The sequence below is a fragment of the Petromyzon marinus genome, chromosome 65 (genome assembly GCF_048934315.1).
Source record: "Petromyzon marinus isolate PM22_M1 ecotype Great Lakes invasive population chromosome 65, UKy_Petmar_22M1.pri1.0, whole genome shotgun sequence".
Taxonomy (NCBI): Eukaryota; Metazoa; Chordata; class Hyperoartia; order Petromyzontiformes; family Petromyzontidae; genus Petromyzon; species Petromyzon marinus.
In genome coordinates, this window is record NC_133731.1 from 3975503 (window position 1) to 3991078 (window position 15576).

At 53.4% G+C, this 15576-nt stretch overlaps 1 protein-coding gene across 2 annotated transcripts in view; it reads right to left on the reverse strand.

The window, feature by feature from the left end:
- Positions 1-468: 468 nt before the first annotated feature.
- LOC116956500 (G-protein coupled receptor 20-like) overlaps positions 469-15576 on the reverse strand; it is a 36073-nt gene continuing 20965 nt past the window's right edge. For both annotated transcript variants that reach the window (XM_032978173.2, XM_076054257.1), the window contains exon 2: positions 469-6091. In XM_032978173.2, coding sequence (XP_032834064.2) covers positions 4993-6084 — 1092 coding nt within the window. In that variant the 5' untranslated portion in view covers positions 6085-6091 and the 3' untranslated portion in view covers positions 469-4992. The remainder of the gene's footprint in view (positions 6092-15576) is intronic.

Sequence of the window (15576 nt, forward strand, 5' to 3'; positions counted from 1 at the left end):
TCTCAGTCAGTCGACACGTGGCACCTGCTGGGTCTGCCCCGTGACCTCCTGGTGCACCTAGCCTGGCACAGTAGGGGAGGCACAGGTGGTGCATCTGCCCAGTCATCTCAGTCAGTCGATACGTGGCACCTGCTGGGTCTGTCCCGTGACCTCCTGGTGCACCTAGCCTGGCACAGTAGAAGTTGCCCACGCTTCACCCTTCACCCACACCACCGTTGGCACTGCCACGCGCTGTCCCACCGAACTCTTCTGCTGCCGCGTGGTTTGGAGAGGCGCTAAGAACCTGGCACGGGTTTCAGCTGCCGCGCCCGGAGATCGACGGGGGGGGTGACCGATCGCTGGCAAGGGCAGTGTTGTGTTTAATCCGTTACACCTCAGCAGCACTTTCATACACGTATATATATAAAAAAACACACAATATTTATCGTGGAGGAATCCGATGATCCATTAAGCTCTTTGTCACAGATGTCCAGGAGGGTGAATTTAATTTCCCGAGCAAGAACAACAACAACAACAGCAGCAGCAACAACAACAACAGCAGCAGCAACAACAACAACAGCCGTTCGCCACTCAGTGTCGGTGACGTCTGTCACGGCGCTTGTGCCAAGGCTAGGTGCACTTCGAGGCGGTCACGTGGAGTTTCGAAGGCTCTAGCTGGCTGGCAAGAGGTCACGGGACAGACTCGGTTGTCATGGGTTGACCGACGGACGCGCGTGGCATTTTATCCGCCCGGCGCTCCGCTCGTTGTTGTGAGCGTCGCTCCCTCCGCCCTCCGTTGTTGTTGTTGTTTGGAGGGGCGACTGCCTCCAACTGCGCATCAGCAGCAGCAGCAGCAGCGTCCTTCACGAGCCTCCTCCTCCTCCACAGAGGCCGATCTTGACACCGCTGGTGCCACGGTCATCGGCAAGTCCACTCAGCTCCACGTCCTCCTGAACCCGCACCAGCTCCCATCTCTTCTCTAGCCCCGTGGCGCTGGGGGCATGCGGGCTACGTGACCCAAGCCAACACCGGGGAGCCATGAGATATGCTTCACACAAACAATGTAGCGGCAACACATTGTGCTTGTTGGCTGACGTTCCATGCTGCGGCGAAGCGTTCAAGATGAGTGACGATGCCTCGATTACAATGTTATTGTTCTGGTTTGATTCGAGCGCGTGTAGCGCGTGTTGTATTATAATGTCCGTGCGTGTGACCCCGACAGACAATATGAGGCCGTCCATAAATGACGTCACGCACCTAGGGTGGGCGGGCGGGGGGGTCAGACATTTGTGACGATCACGTATGTAGAAATACAATAAAATTATATTAAAACATACGTGACTTTACCGAAAAAAAAAAGAATGAGTAATTTTATGCAGTCACGAAAGCTTTAATACTTTATTATTTGTGACGATGTGTGACGAGGAGGGGGGTGAGAAATGTGACGTCACATCGAAATGCGCAACTTTAAATAAATATAGAATTGTTATAACAACACTCCTACAACATCAGAGTGCAGCGCCGCATTAAATACGCTCAACAATGACGATAGTTTAACGCGATTTGAAGCATGTTTTATTTTCAAAATGGAAATGTGGTTTGGGGGGGGGGGGGGGTCAGAGCTTTGTGACGTCATATTTGAGGGGTCTTACTTTTTGTGACGCCGTGTGACGAGGGGGGGGGGTCAAAATCGTCCAAAATCGCGTGACGTCATTTATGGACGGCCCTTATAGGCCGCTACGTTCAGCAGGAATGTTATTACAAAATAATATTATCACAGTATATATAAAAACAAGATCAATTGTGCAATGGTTACGAAATCATGACGAAGCCACGTGGCTGGGCGCGAGTAGGGTGGGGGTTGTACAGAGCTCGGATTAAACTACACACAGAGTGAACACACTACTACACAGCGTGAACACACTAGGGTTAAACTACACACAACGTGAACACACTACACACAGGGTGAACACACTAGGGTTAAACTACACACAGCGTGAACACACTACACACAGCGTGAACACACTAGGGTTAAACTACACACAGCGTGAACACACTACACACAGGGTGAACACACTAGGGTTAAACTACACACACCGTGAACACACTACACACACGGTGAACACACTAGGGTTAAACTACACACACCGTGAACACACTAGGGTTAAACTACACACAACGTGAACACACTACACACAGGGTGAACACACTAGGGTTAAACTACACACAGCGTGAACACACTACACACAGCGTGAACACACTAGGGTTAAACTACACACAGCGTGAACACACTACACACAGGGTGAACACACTAGGGTTAAACTACACACACCGTGAACACACTACACACACGGTGAACACACTAGGGTTAAACTACACACACCGTGAACACACTACACACACCGTGAACACACTACACACACGGTGAACACACTAGGGTTAAACTACACACACCGTGAACACACTACACACAGGGTGAACACACTAGGGTTAAACTACACACAACGTGAACACACTACACACAGCGTGAACACACTAGGGTTAAACTACACACAACGTGAACACACTACACACAGGGTGAACACACTAGGGTTAAACTACACACAGCATGAACACGCTACTACACAGCGTGAACACATATGGGTTAAACTACACACAACGTGAACACACTACACACAGCGTGAACACACTACTACACAGCGTGAACACACTAGGGTTAAACTACACACAGCGTGAACACACTACACACAGGGTGAACACACTAGGGTTAAACTACACACAGCGTGAACACACTAGGGTTAAACTACACACAACGTGAACACACTAGGGTTAAACTACACACAACGTGAACACACTACACACAGCGTGAACACACTAGGGTTAAACTACACACAACGTGAACACACTACACACAGGGTGAACACACTAGGGTTAAACTACACACAACGTGAACACACTACTACACAGTGTGAACACACTAGGGTTAAACTACACACACCGTGAACACACTACTACACAGGGTGAACACACTAGGGTTAAACTACACACAGCATGAACACACTACACACACCGTGAACACACTAGGGTTAAACTACACACACCGTGAACACACTACACACAGGGTGAACACACTAGGGTTAAACTACACACAGCGTGAACACACTACTACACAGGGTGAACACACTAGTGTTAAACTACACACAGCGTGAACATACTACACACAGTGTGAACACACTAGGGTTAAACTACACACAGCATGAACATACTACACACACCGTGAACACACTAGGGTTAAACTACACACACCGTGAACACACTACACACAGGGTGAACACACTAGGGTTAAACTACACACAGCGTGAACACACTACTACACAGCGTGAACACACTAGGGTTAAACTACACACAACGTGTGGAGTAGCCAAGGGGGTTCATGTGGAGTAGCCAAGGGGGTTCATGTGGAATAACCAAGGGGGTTCATGTGGAGTACCCAAGGGGGTTCATGTGGAGTAGCTAAGGGGGTTCATGTGGAATACCCAAGGGGGTTCATGTGGAGTACCCAAGGGGGTTCATGTGGAGTAGCTAAGGGGGTTCATGTGGAATACCCAAGGGGGTTCATGTGGAGTAGCTAAGGGGGTTCATGTGGAGTAGCCAAGGGGGTTCATTTGGAGTAGCTAAGGGGGTTCATGTGGAGTAGCCAAGGGGTTTCATGTGGAGTAGCCAAGGGGGTTCATGTGGAGTACCCAAGGGGGTTCATGTGGAGTAGCCAAGGGGGTTCATGTGGAGTAGCCAAGGGGGTTCATGTGGAGTAGCCAAGGGGGTTCATGTGGAGTACCCAAGGGGGTTCATGTGGAGTAGCCAAGGGGGTTCATGTGGAGTACCCAAGGGGGTTCATGTGGAGTAGCCAAGGGGGTTCATGTGGAGTAGCCAAGGGGGTTCATGTGGAGTAGCCAAGGGGGTTAATGTGGAGTAGCCAAGGGGGTTCATGTGAACGCTGTTGAGGGGACCTCAGCATTGAACCAGGGCCCTACGCTCTCCTCGTGCCCGTTAGTGCTGCTGTGGTGCTGGTGGTGTGGTGGTGGTGGTGTGGTGGTGGTGTGGTGGTGGTGGTGGTGTGGTGGTGGTGTGGTGGCGCTTTGGTGCTGGTGGTGTGGTGGTGGTGTGGTGGTGCTGTGGTGCTGGTGGTGTGGTGGTGGTGGTGTGGTGGTGTGGTGGTGGTGTGGTGGTGTGGTGGTGGTGCTGGTGTGGTGGCGGTGTGGTGGTGTGGTGGTGGTTATAGCGTGGTGCTGGTGGTGTGGTGGTGGTGGTGTGGTGGTGTGGTGGTGGTGTGGTGGTGCTGGTCTGGTGGCGGTGTGGTGGTGTGGTGGTGGTGTGGTGGTGGTGTGGTGGTGGTTATAGCGTGGTGCTGGTGGTGTGGTGGTGGTGGTGTGGTGGTGTGGTGGTGGTGTGGTGGTGGTGGTGGTTATAGTGTGGTGCTGGTGGTGTGGTGTCTGTAGTGGTGTGGTGGTGGTGCTGGTGTGGTGGTGTGGTGGTGGTACTGGTGTGGTACTGGTGTGGTGGTGGTGTGGTGGTGGTGCTGGTGTGATGCTGAATTGGTGCTGGTGGTGTGATGGTGGTGCTGGTGTGGTGGTTGTTGTGGTGTGGTGGCGTGGTGGTGTGGTGGTGCTACTTCCTGTCCTACCGCACGGCTCTCTCCAACCCTACTCGCTCGCTCCTCCTCCTCCTCCACCTCACACGGCCCTCGCCTTTGCTCCGATTCATCCTCTTGCCTCCTTCCTGTCTTCCTCCTCCTCCACGTCATCTCTCCTCCTCTCTCCTCCTCCGTGTCCTCTCCTCCTCCTCTTTCCTCCTCCTTCTCCTCTCTCCTCCTCCTCCTCCTCCGTGTCCTCTCTCCTCCTCCTCTGTCCTCCTCTTTCCTCCTCTCTCTCCTCTCTCTCTCCTCCTCTCTCATCCTTCTCTCTCCCTCCTCCTCTGCCTCTCCCCCTAACCCACACCCACCCACACCGCGAGGCATCACATATCCGTCTCGGACGTCGCCTGCCCGCGACTGACGTCCGTCGCGGTGACGCCGGTCGCCTCGCCGGCGACGGTCCCCTGCGCCGCGTCCTTCTCGACCGTCGCAGCCGAAGCCCCCCCGCGTTTGGGGCCGCGGGCGAACAGCGAGCGCAGCGCCGCGCGCGACCGCTTCGTCACGAAGCAGTAGACGACGGGGTCCAGGACGCAGTTGAAGCTGCTCAGCGTGAGCGTCACGTGGTAGGCGACGAGCGCCGTGGACTCGTCGACGGCGTCGTGGCCGAAGAGGACCACCTGGCGCACGTGGAATGGCACGAAGCAGACGGCGAAGACGACGAAGACGGCGGCGAGGAGGCGCACGGCGCGCCTCAGCTTCTCACGGGAGCCCGCGGAGCCGCCGACGCCGCCGCCGCGTCGGAGGGCGCACAGCATGCGCGCCGTCACGAACGCCGTGACGGCGAACGGGAGGAAGAACTCGAAGAGCGACAGCATGAAGAGCTTGAAGTAGCAGCAGGCGGAGAACTTGATGGCCATGGTGAGGACCGAGGTGGTGATGACCGTGGCGAGGGTCCAGAGGACCGCGCTCAGCGCGACGGCGAAGAGCGGCCGCCGCCAACGCTTCGAGGCGAGCGGGTGGACGATGGCCATGTAGCGGTCGACGCCGATGCAGGTGAGGAAGAAGACGCTCGCGTACATGTTCACGAAGTAGACGAACACGTGCGCGTGCGAGCAGGCGAGGCAGCGGCCGCGGCTCGCGTACATGAGGACGCGCGCCGGGATGGCGAGGCTCAGCAGGAGGTCGGCGGCGACGAGGTTCAGCGTGTAGATGACCGGCGCCGTCTTGGAGCGCGTGCGGCAGCTGAACACCCAGAGGGCGGCCGAGTTGGCCGCGAGGCCCGCGAGGCTCACGACGACGCTCACGGCGAGCAGCGTGAGCCACAGGGCGTGGTACTCGTCGAAGAGCTCCTCGTCCAGGTGGGCCAGCTTGTGCATGTAGGGGCGCTTGATGAGGGCCGTGCTGTTGGCGCGCGCGCCCGGCGGGGCCGCCAGCCAGCTGGCGTTCGACGGCGGCGACTCGCTGTGGATGCCCATGGTTGCTCTGATGGTGGGGGGGGGGGGAATTGGTTGTGGTGGGGGGGGGCAGAGGAGGTGGGTGGGGTGGTTAGTGAAGTGTGATGAGAATGAGTTTGAAAAGGGGAAGGTGGGAATTCGCCTAGGCACCCCCCTCCCACACCTCAACCCCCCCCCCCACCATCCCCCCACCATCCCCCCACCTTCCCCCCTACCCCCAGCCCAGTGGAAGCTGCCCCTGTGCGGCACGAGGTGACTCAGCACACCTGGCTTGCAAACGGGCGTCAGACTGGTGCCCGACAGAAGTTCAACATTCACACAGAGGGCTTTAAACATTCATACAGAGGGGTTCACCATTCATACAGAGGGGTTCAATATTCATACAGAGGGGTTCAACATTCATACAGAGGGGTTCAACATTCATACATAGAGGTTAGACATTCATACAGAGGGGTTCAATATTCATACAGAGGGGTTCAACATTCATACAGAGGGGTTCAACATTCATACATAGAGGTTAGACATTCATACAGAGGGGTTCAACATTCATGCAGAGGGGTTCAACATTCATACAGAAGGGTTCAACATTCATTCAGAGGGGTTCAACATTCATACAGAGGGGTTCAACATTCATACAGAAGGGTTCAACATTCATACAGAGGGGTTCAACATTCATACAGAGAGGTTCAACATTCATACAGAGGGGTTCAGCATTTATACAGAGGGGTTCTACATTACCACTAGGGAGACAAAGGCGGTCGGGCGTGGTGCTGGCCACCCACCCCCTTGTGTACCGTTCCGGCCTTCATAGGTGCTCGCTAACAGCACTTGCCCCTACAGTCTGTTAAGGCTATATGGGGGATCTTTGTGTTTTTGTTTGCGTGTGTGCGTGTGTGTGCGTGTGTGCGTGTGTGTGTGCGTGTGTGTGTCTGAGTGCGTGTGTGTGTGTGAGTGCGTGTGTCTGAGTGCGTGTGTGTGTGTGCGTGTGTGCGTGTGTGCGTGTGTGTGTGTGCGTGTGTGTGTGCGTGTGCGTGCGTGTGTGTGTGCACGTGTGTGTGCGTGTGTGTGTCTGAGTGCCTGTGTGTGTGCGTGTGTGTGCATGTGTGTGTCTGAGTGCGTGTGTGTGTGTGAGTGCGTGTGTCTGAGTGCGTGTGTGTGCGTGTGTGTGCGTGTGTGTGTGTGCATGTGTGTGTCTGAGTGCGTGTGTGCGTGTGTGAGTGCGTTGGCTGGGTCATGTAGCTCACATGCTCAGCCACCGCATGCCGAAACAGCTTTTGTTCAGCCGGATCGAGGGGGCTAAACGGGCGCGGCACGGGCTAGAGAAGAGATGGAGTGATGTGGTACAGGAGGACGTGGAGCTGAGTGGACTTGCCGATGACTGGTACCAGCGGTGTCAAGATCGACCTCTGTGGAGGAGGCTCGAAAAGGACGCTGCTACTGGGCAGTTGGAGGCAGTCGCCCTCCAACAACAACGGAGGGCGGAGGAGCGACGCTCACAACAACGAGCGCAGCGCCGGGTGGCTAAAGCACAGCAGGTTGGCACAGTAGGGGGCACAGGTGGTGCATCAGCCAGTCATCTCAGTCAGTCGACCCGTGGCACCTGGGTCTGCCCCGTGACCTCCTGCCAGCGGGCGTTCGACACTTCATGTGGCCTCAAGGTGCACATAGCCTGGCACAAGCTTCGTGGTCACGTCACCGCCACTTAGTGGCGAATGGCGGTTGTTGTTGTGAGTGCGTGTGTGTGTGCGAGTGTGTGTGCGTGTGTGAGTGCGTGTGTGGCTGAGTGCGTGTGTGTGTGTGCGTGCGTGTGTGGCGCGTGTGTGTGTGTGCATGTGTGTATCTGAGTGCGTGTGTGTGCGTGTGTGTGTGTGCATGTGTGTGCGTGTGTGTGTGCGCGTGAGTGCGTGTGTAAGTGCTTATGTGTGTGCGTGTGTGTGTGTGTGTGCGTCTGTGCGTGTGCGCGTGTGTGCGTGTGTGTGTGCGCGCGCGTTTGCGCATTAGTGTGTGTGTTATAAACATTCAGGCTGGCCTGCCTACGATCCATCCTGGGTTTAACCAGGCTGGATTGTTTGATGCGCTTACAAATCCTTAAAAGATCACATTGGTGAGCTCCTCCGGCAGGCAAGGCTGCGTTGGCTGGGTCATGTAGCCCGCATGCCCAGCCACCGCACGCCGAAACAGCTTTTGTTCGGCCGCATCGAGGGGGCTAAATGGGCGCTGGACGGGCTAGAGAAGAGATGGAGTGATGTGGTACAGGAGGATGTGGAGCTGAGTGGACTTGCCGATGACTGGTACCAGCGGTGTCAAGATCGGCCTGTGTGGAGGAGGCTCGTGAAGGACGCTACTGGGCAGTTGGAGGCAGTCGCCCTCCAACAACAACGGAGGGCGGAGGAGCGACGCTCACAACAACGAGCGGAGCGCCGGGCGGCTAAAACGCAGCGAATTGGCACAGTAGGGCGCACAGGTGGTGCACCAGCCACTCATCAGCCAGTCGTCTCAGTCAGTCGACCCGTGGCACCTGCTGGGTCTGTCCCGTGACCTCCTGCCAGCGGGCGTTCGACACTTCACGTGGCCTCAACGTGCACCTAGCCTGGCACAAGTGTCGTGGTGACGTCGCCACCACATAGTGTCGGTGCGTGTGTGCGCGCGTGCGCACCGCATCGCATGGGGAGCGGTGGCGCAGCGGTTTGGCTCGCCGCGCTGCCCCGGCCACCCGAGTTCGATTCCCGCTCCCCGCCACCGACAACGCCGGAGGCGACACGGGGGCCTCCCCTAGGTCGACTCGGCCGCAACTCAGAATCGGGTGCGTTGTGTTTTGTTGGAAAAAAAAAGACATCGCCCACTGTGGAGACAAAGGCGGCCGGGCGTAGTGCTGGCCACCCACCCCCTCGTGCGCCACAGTGCCGGCAGCCTTCTTAGGTGGTGCTGCTCGCTAACAGCACTTGCCCCAGCAGTCTGTTGCGGGCTACACGCGGTATTTTTGTGTGAGGGTGGCTGTGCGTGTCGTAGCGGCGTCCTCATTATCGCCGTAATGAGCACATCGCGTTCTTGCCAAGTCTAAACAGAGTAATGGCTGCAAGATGTGCAACTCCCTACAAACAACGAGGCAGCCGTGTTCCCCCCCACCCACCTCGCTCCGTCTCGCCGTCTCCGTATCTCTCTGTCTGTCCCCCTTCTCTCTCTCCCCGTCTCTCTCGGTCTCTCTCCCCGTCTCTCTCCCCTTCTCCATCCCCGTCTCTCTCTGTCTCTCCCCCCGTCTCTCTCTGTCTCTATCCCTGTCTCTGTCTCTCTCCCTGTCTCTCTACCCATCTCTCTCCCCGTCTCTCTCCGTCTCTCTCCCCGTCTCTCTCCCCTTCTCCATCCACGTCTCTCTCTGTCTCTCTCCCCGTCTCTCTCCCCGTCTCTCTCTGTCTCTCTCCCTGTCCCTCTACCCATCTCTCGCCTTCTCTCTCCTCATCTCCCCCCTTCTCTCTCCCCTTATCCATCCACGTCTCTCTCTGTCTCTCTCCCCGTCTCTCTCCCCGTCTCTCTCTGTCTCTCTCCCTGTCTCTCTCCCCTTCTCCATCCCCGTCTCTCTCTGTCTCTCCCCCCGTCTCTCTCTGTCTCTCTCCCTGTCTCTGTCTCTCTCCCTGTCTCTCTACCCATCTCTCCCCTTCTCTCTCCTCGTCCCCCCCCCCTTCTCTCTCCCCTTATCCATCCCCGTCTCTCTCCCCTTCTCTCTCTTTTGTTTACGATCAGAGGAAACAAGAAGATGCTCGGTGTAGTCGGCACTTTGCTTCGTTCAACATTTCGTTTTTTGGGTTTTTTTTTGCAATGCTTTGCTTTACGTAACCCCTCCCCGCCCCCCACTGTTTAAATGAACGATTTCACGAAAGATATCACGCTCTGCTCTCCTCCTTCTCTCATCTTCTTTCTCCCCGTCTCTCTCCGTGTCTCTCCCCTTCTCCATCCCCTTCTCCCTCCCCGTCTCCCCCTCCGTCTCTCTCTCTCTCTCGTGGATTTAAGGCGTTTGTTTATTTGTGTTGCTGGTGACTTTGTGTGTTGTTTGTGTTGCTGGTGACTTTGTGTTGTTTGTGTTGCTGGTGACTTTGTGTATTTGTGTTGCTGGTGACTTTATGTGTTGTTTGTGTTGCTGGTGACTTTATGTGTTGTTTGTGTTGCTGGTGACTTTGTGTGTTGTTTGTGTTGCTGGTGACTTTGTGTATTTGTGTTGCTGGTGACTTTGTGTATTTGTGTTGCTGGTGACTTTGTGTATTTCGTATCGGAATCGCCTCCAGTGGCTGTTGCTGCTTTTTTCGGCAATAAAAGTTGTTCAAAAGTCAAAACAGTCTCCGCTCTCACCGCCACGCGCATTCGCGGAATTTAATCGGCATGGTGCTCGCAACGCCCTCGCTGCGTTCGCCACTCTAAATATGCACAAAATATTCACCGCGCGCGTCAAAGACCGCCCAGGGGGCCCAGAGGCCACACTGGGGTACAGCTTAGAACCCTCCCCCTCGACACCCACTCTTGGTCTCTCTCTCTCGGTTCATGTGAAGGTGCATTGCCCGAAACGTCGCCCAGTGTATATATATTTGTCACATGAAGGCCACACACACGCGCACGTGTTATTGTTGTTGTTATTGGCTGTACTTGTGCACCACAACCACTCCCAACGCAGCAGCGTCGGTAGAATTCACGTGCGTCTGCACACGTGATGATAATGTTGTTGTTGTTGTTACGGGGACTGCTCTATTTACGAACAAGGTAGGTGCCAGAGGTCTGTTCGTCAGTCGATTTAAGTCCAACTTTACTCTTTGTCGATTCCAAACGTGCTGTACGGCGTGTACACTAAACACGGGGGTATGGCTTTAACAGTTCTATAATCTCCTGCAGATGTAGATGCCACTGGTTCTTCACGTTCTGCAGATGTAGATGCCGCTGGTTCTTCACGTTCTCCAGATGTAGACGCCACTGACTCTTCACGTTCTGCAGATGAAGGTGCCACTGGTTCTACACGTTCTGCAGATGTAGATGCCACTAGTTCTTCGCGTTCTGCAAATGTAGATGCCACTGGTTTTTCACGTTCTACACATGTAGATGCCACTGGTTCTTCACGTTCTCCAGATGTAGATGCCACTGGTTCTTCACGTTCTACAGATGTAGGTGCCACTGGTTCTTCACGTTCTACACATGTAGATGCCACTGGTTCTTCACGTTCTACACATGTAGATGCCACTGGTTCTTCACGTTCTCCAGATGTAGATGCCAGTGGTTCTTCACGTTCTGCAGATGTAGATGCCACTGGTTCTTCACGTTCTGCAGATGAAGGTGCCACTGGTTCTTCACGTTCTGCAGATGTAGATGCCACTAGTTCTTCGCGTTCTGCAAATGTAGATGCCACTGGTTCTTCACGTTCTACACATGTAGATGCCACTGGTTCTTCACGTTCTACACATGTAGATGCCACTGGTTCTTCACGTTCTCCAGATGTAGATGCCACTGGTTTTTCACGTTCTGCAGATGTAGATGCCACTGGTTCTTCACGTTCTACACATGTAGATGCCACTGGTTCTTCACGTTCTGCAGATGAAGGTGCCACTGGTTCTTCACGTTCTGCAGATGTAGATGCCACTAGTTCTTCGCGTTCTGCAAATGTAGATGCCACTGGTTCTTCACGTTCTACACATGTAGATGCCACTGGTTCTTCACGTTCTCCAGATGTAGATGCCACTGGTTCTTCACGTTCTGCAGATGTAGGTGCCACTGGTTCTTCACGTTCTACAGATGTAGATGCCACTGGTTCTTCACGTTCTACACATGTAGATGCCACTGGTTCTTCACGTTCTCCAGATGTAGATGCCACTGGTTCTTCACGTTCTGCAGATGTAGGTACCACTGGTTCTTCACGTTCTACAGATGTAGATGCCACTGGTTCTTCACGTTCTACACATGTAGATGCCACTGGTTCTTCACGTTCTCCAGATGTAGATGCCACTGGTTCTTCACGTTCTGCAGATGTAGATGCCACTGGTTCTTCACGTTCTACACATGTAGATGCCACTGGTTCTTCACGTTCTCCAGATGTAGGTGCCACTGGTTCTTCACGTTCTACAGATGTAGATGCCAGTGGTTCTTCATGTTCTGCAGATGTAGATGACACTGGTTCTTCATCTCCTGCAGATGTAGATGCCACTGGTTCTTCACATTCTACAGATGTAGATGCCACTGGTTCTTCACGTTCTGCAGATGTAGATGCCACTGGTTCTTCACGTTCTACACATGTAGATGCCACTGGTTCTTCACGTTCTGCAGATGTAGATGACACTGGTTCTTCATCTTCTGTAGATGTAGATGCCACTTGTTCTTCACGTTCTGCAGATGTAGATGCCACTGGTTCTTGACGTTCTGCAGATGTAGATGCCACTGGTTCTTCATGTTCTGCAGATGTAGATGCCACTGGTTCTTCATGTTCTGTAGATGTGGATGCAACTGGTTCTTCGCGTTCTGTAGATGTAGATGCCACTGGTTCTTCACGTTCTGCAGATGTAGGTGCCACTGGTTCTTCACGTTCTGTAGATGTAGATGCCACTGGTTCTTCACGTTCTGCAGATGTAGATGTCACTGGTTTTTCACGTTCTGCAGATGTAGATGCCACTGGTTCTTCACGTTATGCAGATTTAAATGCCACTGGGCCTTCACGTTCTGTAGATGTAGATGCCACTGGTTCTTCACGTTCTGCAGATGTAGATGCCACTGTTTCTTCATGTTCTGTAGATGTAGATGCCACTCGTTCTTCACGTTCTGTAGCTGTAGATGCCACTGGTTCTTCACGTTCTGCAGATGCAGATGCCACTGATTCTTCATGTTCTGTAGATGTAGATGCCACTGATTCTTCATGTTCTGTAGATGCAGATGCCACTGGTTCTTCATGTTCTGTAGATGTAGATTCCACTCGTTCTTCACGTTCTGTAGCTGTAGATGCCACTGGTTCTTCACATTCTGCAGATGCAGATGCCACTGATTCTTCATGTTCTGTAGATGTAGATGCCACTGATTCTTCATGTTCTGTAGATGCAGATGCCACTGGTTCTTCACATTCTGCAGATGCAGATGCCACTGATTCTTCATGTTCTGTAGATGTAGATGCCACTGATTCTTCATGTTCTGTAGATGCAGATGCCACTGGTTCTTCACGTTCTGCAGATGCAGATGCCACTGATTCTTCATGTTCTGTAGATGTAGATGCCACTGATTCTTCATGTTCTGTAGATGCAGATGCCACTGGTTCTTCATGTTCTGTAGATGTAGATTCCACTCGTTCTTCACGTTCTGTAGCTGTAGATGCCACTGGTTCTTCACATTCTGCAGATGCAGATGCCACTGATTCTTCATGTTCTGTAGATGTAGATGCCACTGATTCTTCATGTTCTGTAGATGCAGATGCCACTGGTTCTTCACGTTCTGTAGACGCAGATGCCACTGGTTCTTCATGTGGCATCTACATGTCATACGGACAGGTTTGCTTTTGAAAGTTCTAAAGTCGAATGTTCGTAAGTCGAGGAGTCGCTGTATTTGTAACTTTTAAAGTCACGTTGGACACCTCCGATGAGCACTTATGCGCTTTGTACGTTGCGAAAGAAGTTCAGCGTACATGCGACAGAGGGAGCACAATGGTGACACAGCATGAAGCAGTGCCTGGGTTCCATTGCGACTCGGGCGCTGTTGTGTGTGGAGTTGGCAAATTCTCTCCCTATTCTGTGTATGTGTTTGTGCGTGGTTTTCTGTGTGTGTGTTTGTGCGTGGTTGTCTGTGTGTGTGTGTTTGTGCGTGGTTGTCTGTGTGTGTGTGTGTTTGTGCGTGGTTGTCTGTGTGTGTGTGTTTGTGCGTGGTTGTCTGTGTGTGTGTTTGTGTGTGCGTATGTGTGTGTGTGAGTATGTGTATGTTTGTGTAAGTGTGTGTGGTGAGGGGAGAGGTAGTGTAGCGGTTAGCGCGCTGCGCTATGAACCTGGCGACCCGGGTTCGTTTCCCGCTCACGGCCAACACCAGTGACGATTATCTGAACCGGTCCTGGGCCTCCCCTAGGTCGACTCAGCCTCAAATGAGTACCTGGTGCGGTGGATAAAAACATTGCCACTAGGGAGACAAAGGCGGTCGTGCGTGGTGCTGGCCACCCACCCCCTCGTGTACCGTTCCGGCCTTCATAGGTGCTGCTTGCTAATAGCACTTGCCCCTACAGTCTGTTAAGGCTATATGGGGTGCCTTTGTACCTTGCACAGAGTGTAGTACCATATCCATCGCACTATGTGAGTTGCGCGATTCTCGGAATCATCCGATTTGCCAGATGTCATATCGTCATGTCGTCGTGTCGTCATATCGTCGTGTCATCATATCGTGATGTCTTTGTGTCATCATATCGTCGTGTCATCATATCGTCGTGTCATCATATTGTCATATCGTCGTGTCATCATATCGTCGTGTCATCATATCGTCATGTTTTCGTGTCGTCATATCGTTGTGTCATCATATCGTCGTGTCGTCATATTGTCGTGTCATCACATCGTCATGTCTTCGTGTCGTCATATCGTGTCGTGTCTTCATACCGTAATATCGTCATACCGCGATCATCGCAGCTCTCGCTTGTTGACCGTTCACTTCACCCGGGCCGATTTAAAACTAAACATTTGTCTCTCGCGGCGAGATAACACAAACAGGGGAAATTAAGTTCGCAAAATAAACATCGCTAATTATTTACAACGCGCGCTTCCCCCCACCGCTGTTTACTCCTGAGACAATCTCGAGGGCTCGGGGTCTTCATTGAAATCTGTCCAAATCAATGTCTCGCGGGATTTGCCTCGTGACAAATCCTGTAAATCGCCCGGCATCGACGCGCTCACTCCGGCCGCCCTTCGAATCGAACTCGAGCAAGGGATCGATGCCCACAGGGGTTCCCCGCCTCCGATATTTTCGGGTCGCCCGCAACAACAACATCAGCGGTGGCGGCGGTGGAATCGAATTCGGATCCCCCCCCCGCCCCCCCGCGCCATCTCACCGGTGGGGTGGCACGTGCCCCCCCCACCCCCCCCCCCACCACCCCCAATGATCCGATCGAAATCCCTCAAATTCGATCGGATCATTGGGGTTTATTAGTAATAAATCGGTATTTTGCGAACAACCCCACTGCCACCGTGTAGCAGATTATTACGTCGCCAGGGACTCTATGAGATGATAGGACAATAGTCTGAGTCCGTAATTGGCGATAAGTAACGGCAAAGCGGTTATAAGCGACTCACAGAATTGTGCGCAGTTGCGTCTACAGAGTCCACGACTTCCCTGAAGGCATCGACACCTTCAGCTAGCGCGATGCCGATCACTAACAACGCGGTTCGCAATTCGACTCTCGATCGATGGCTGCCCCATCGCCGCACACGCGTCGAGTAACAAGCAAGGGACAAGTCCTTACTTATTACTCACAACTTCTTACTAACTCCTTACTTACTAACAACTCCTTACTAACTAGCAACTCCTTACTTG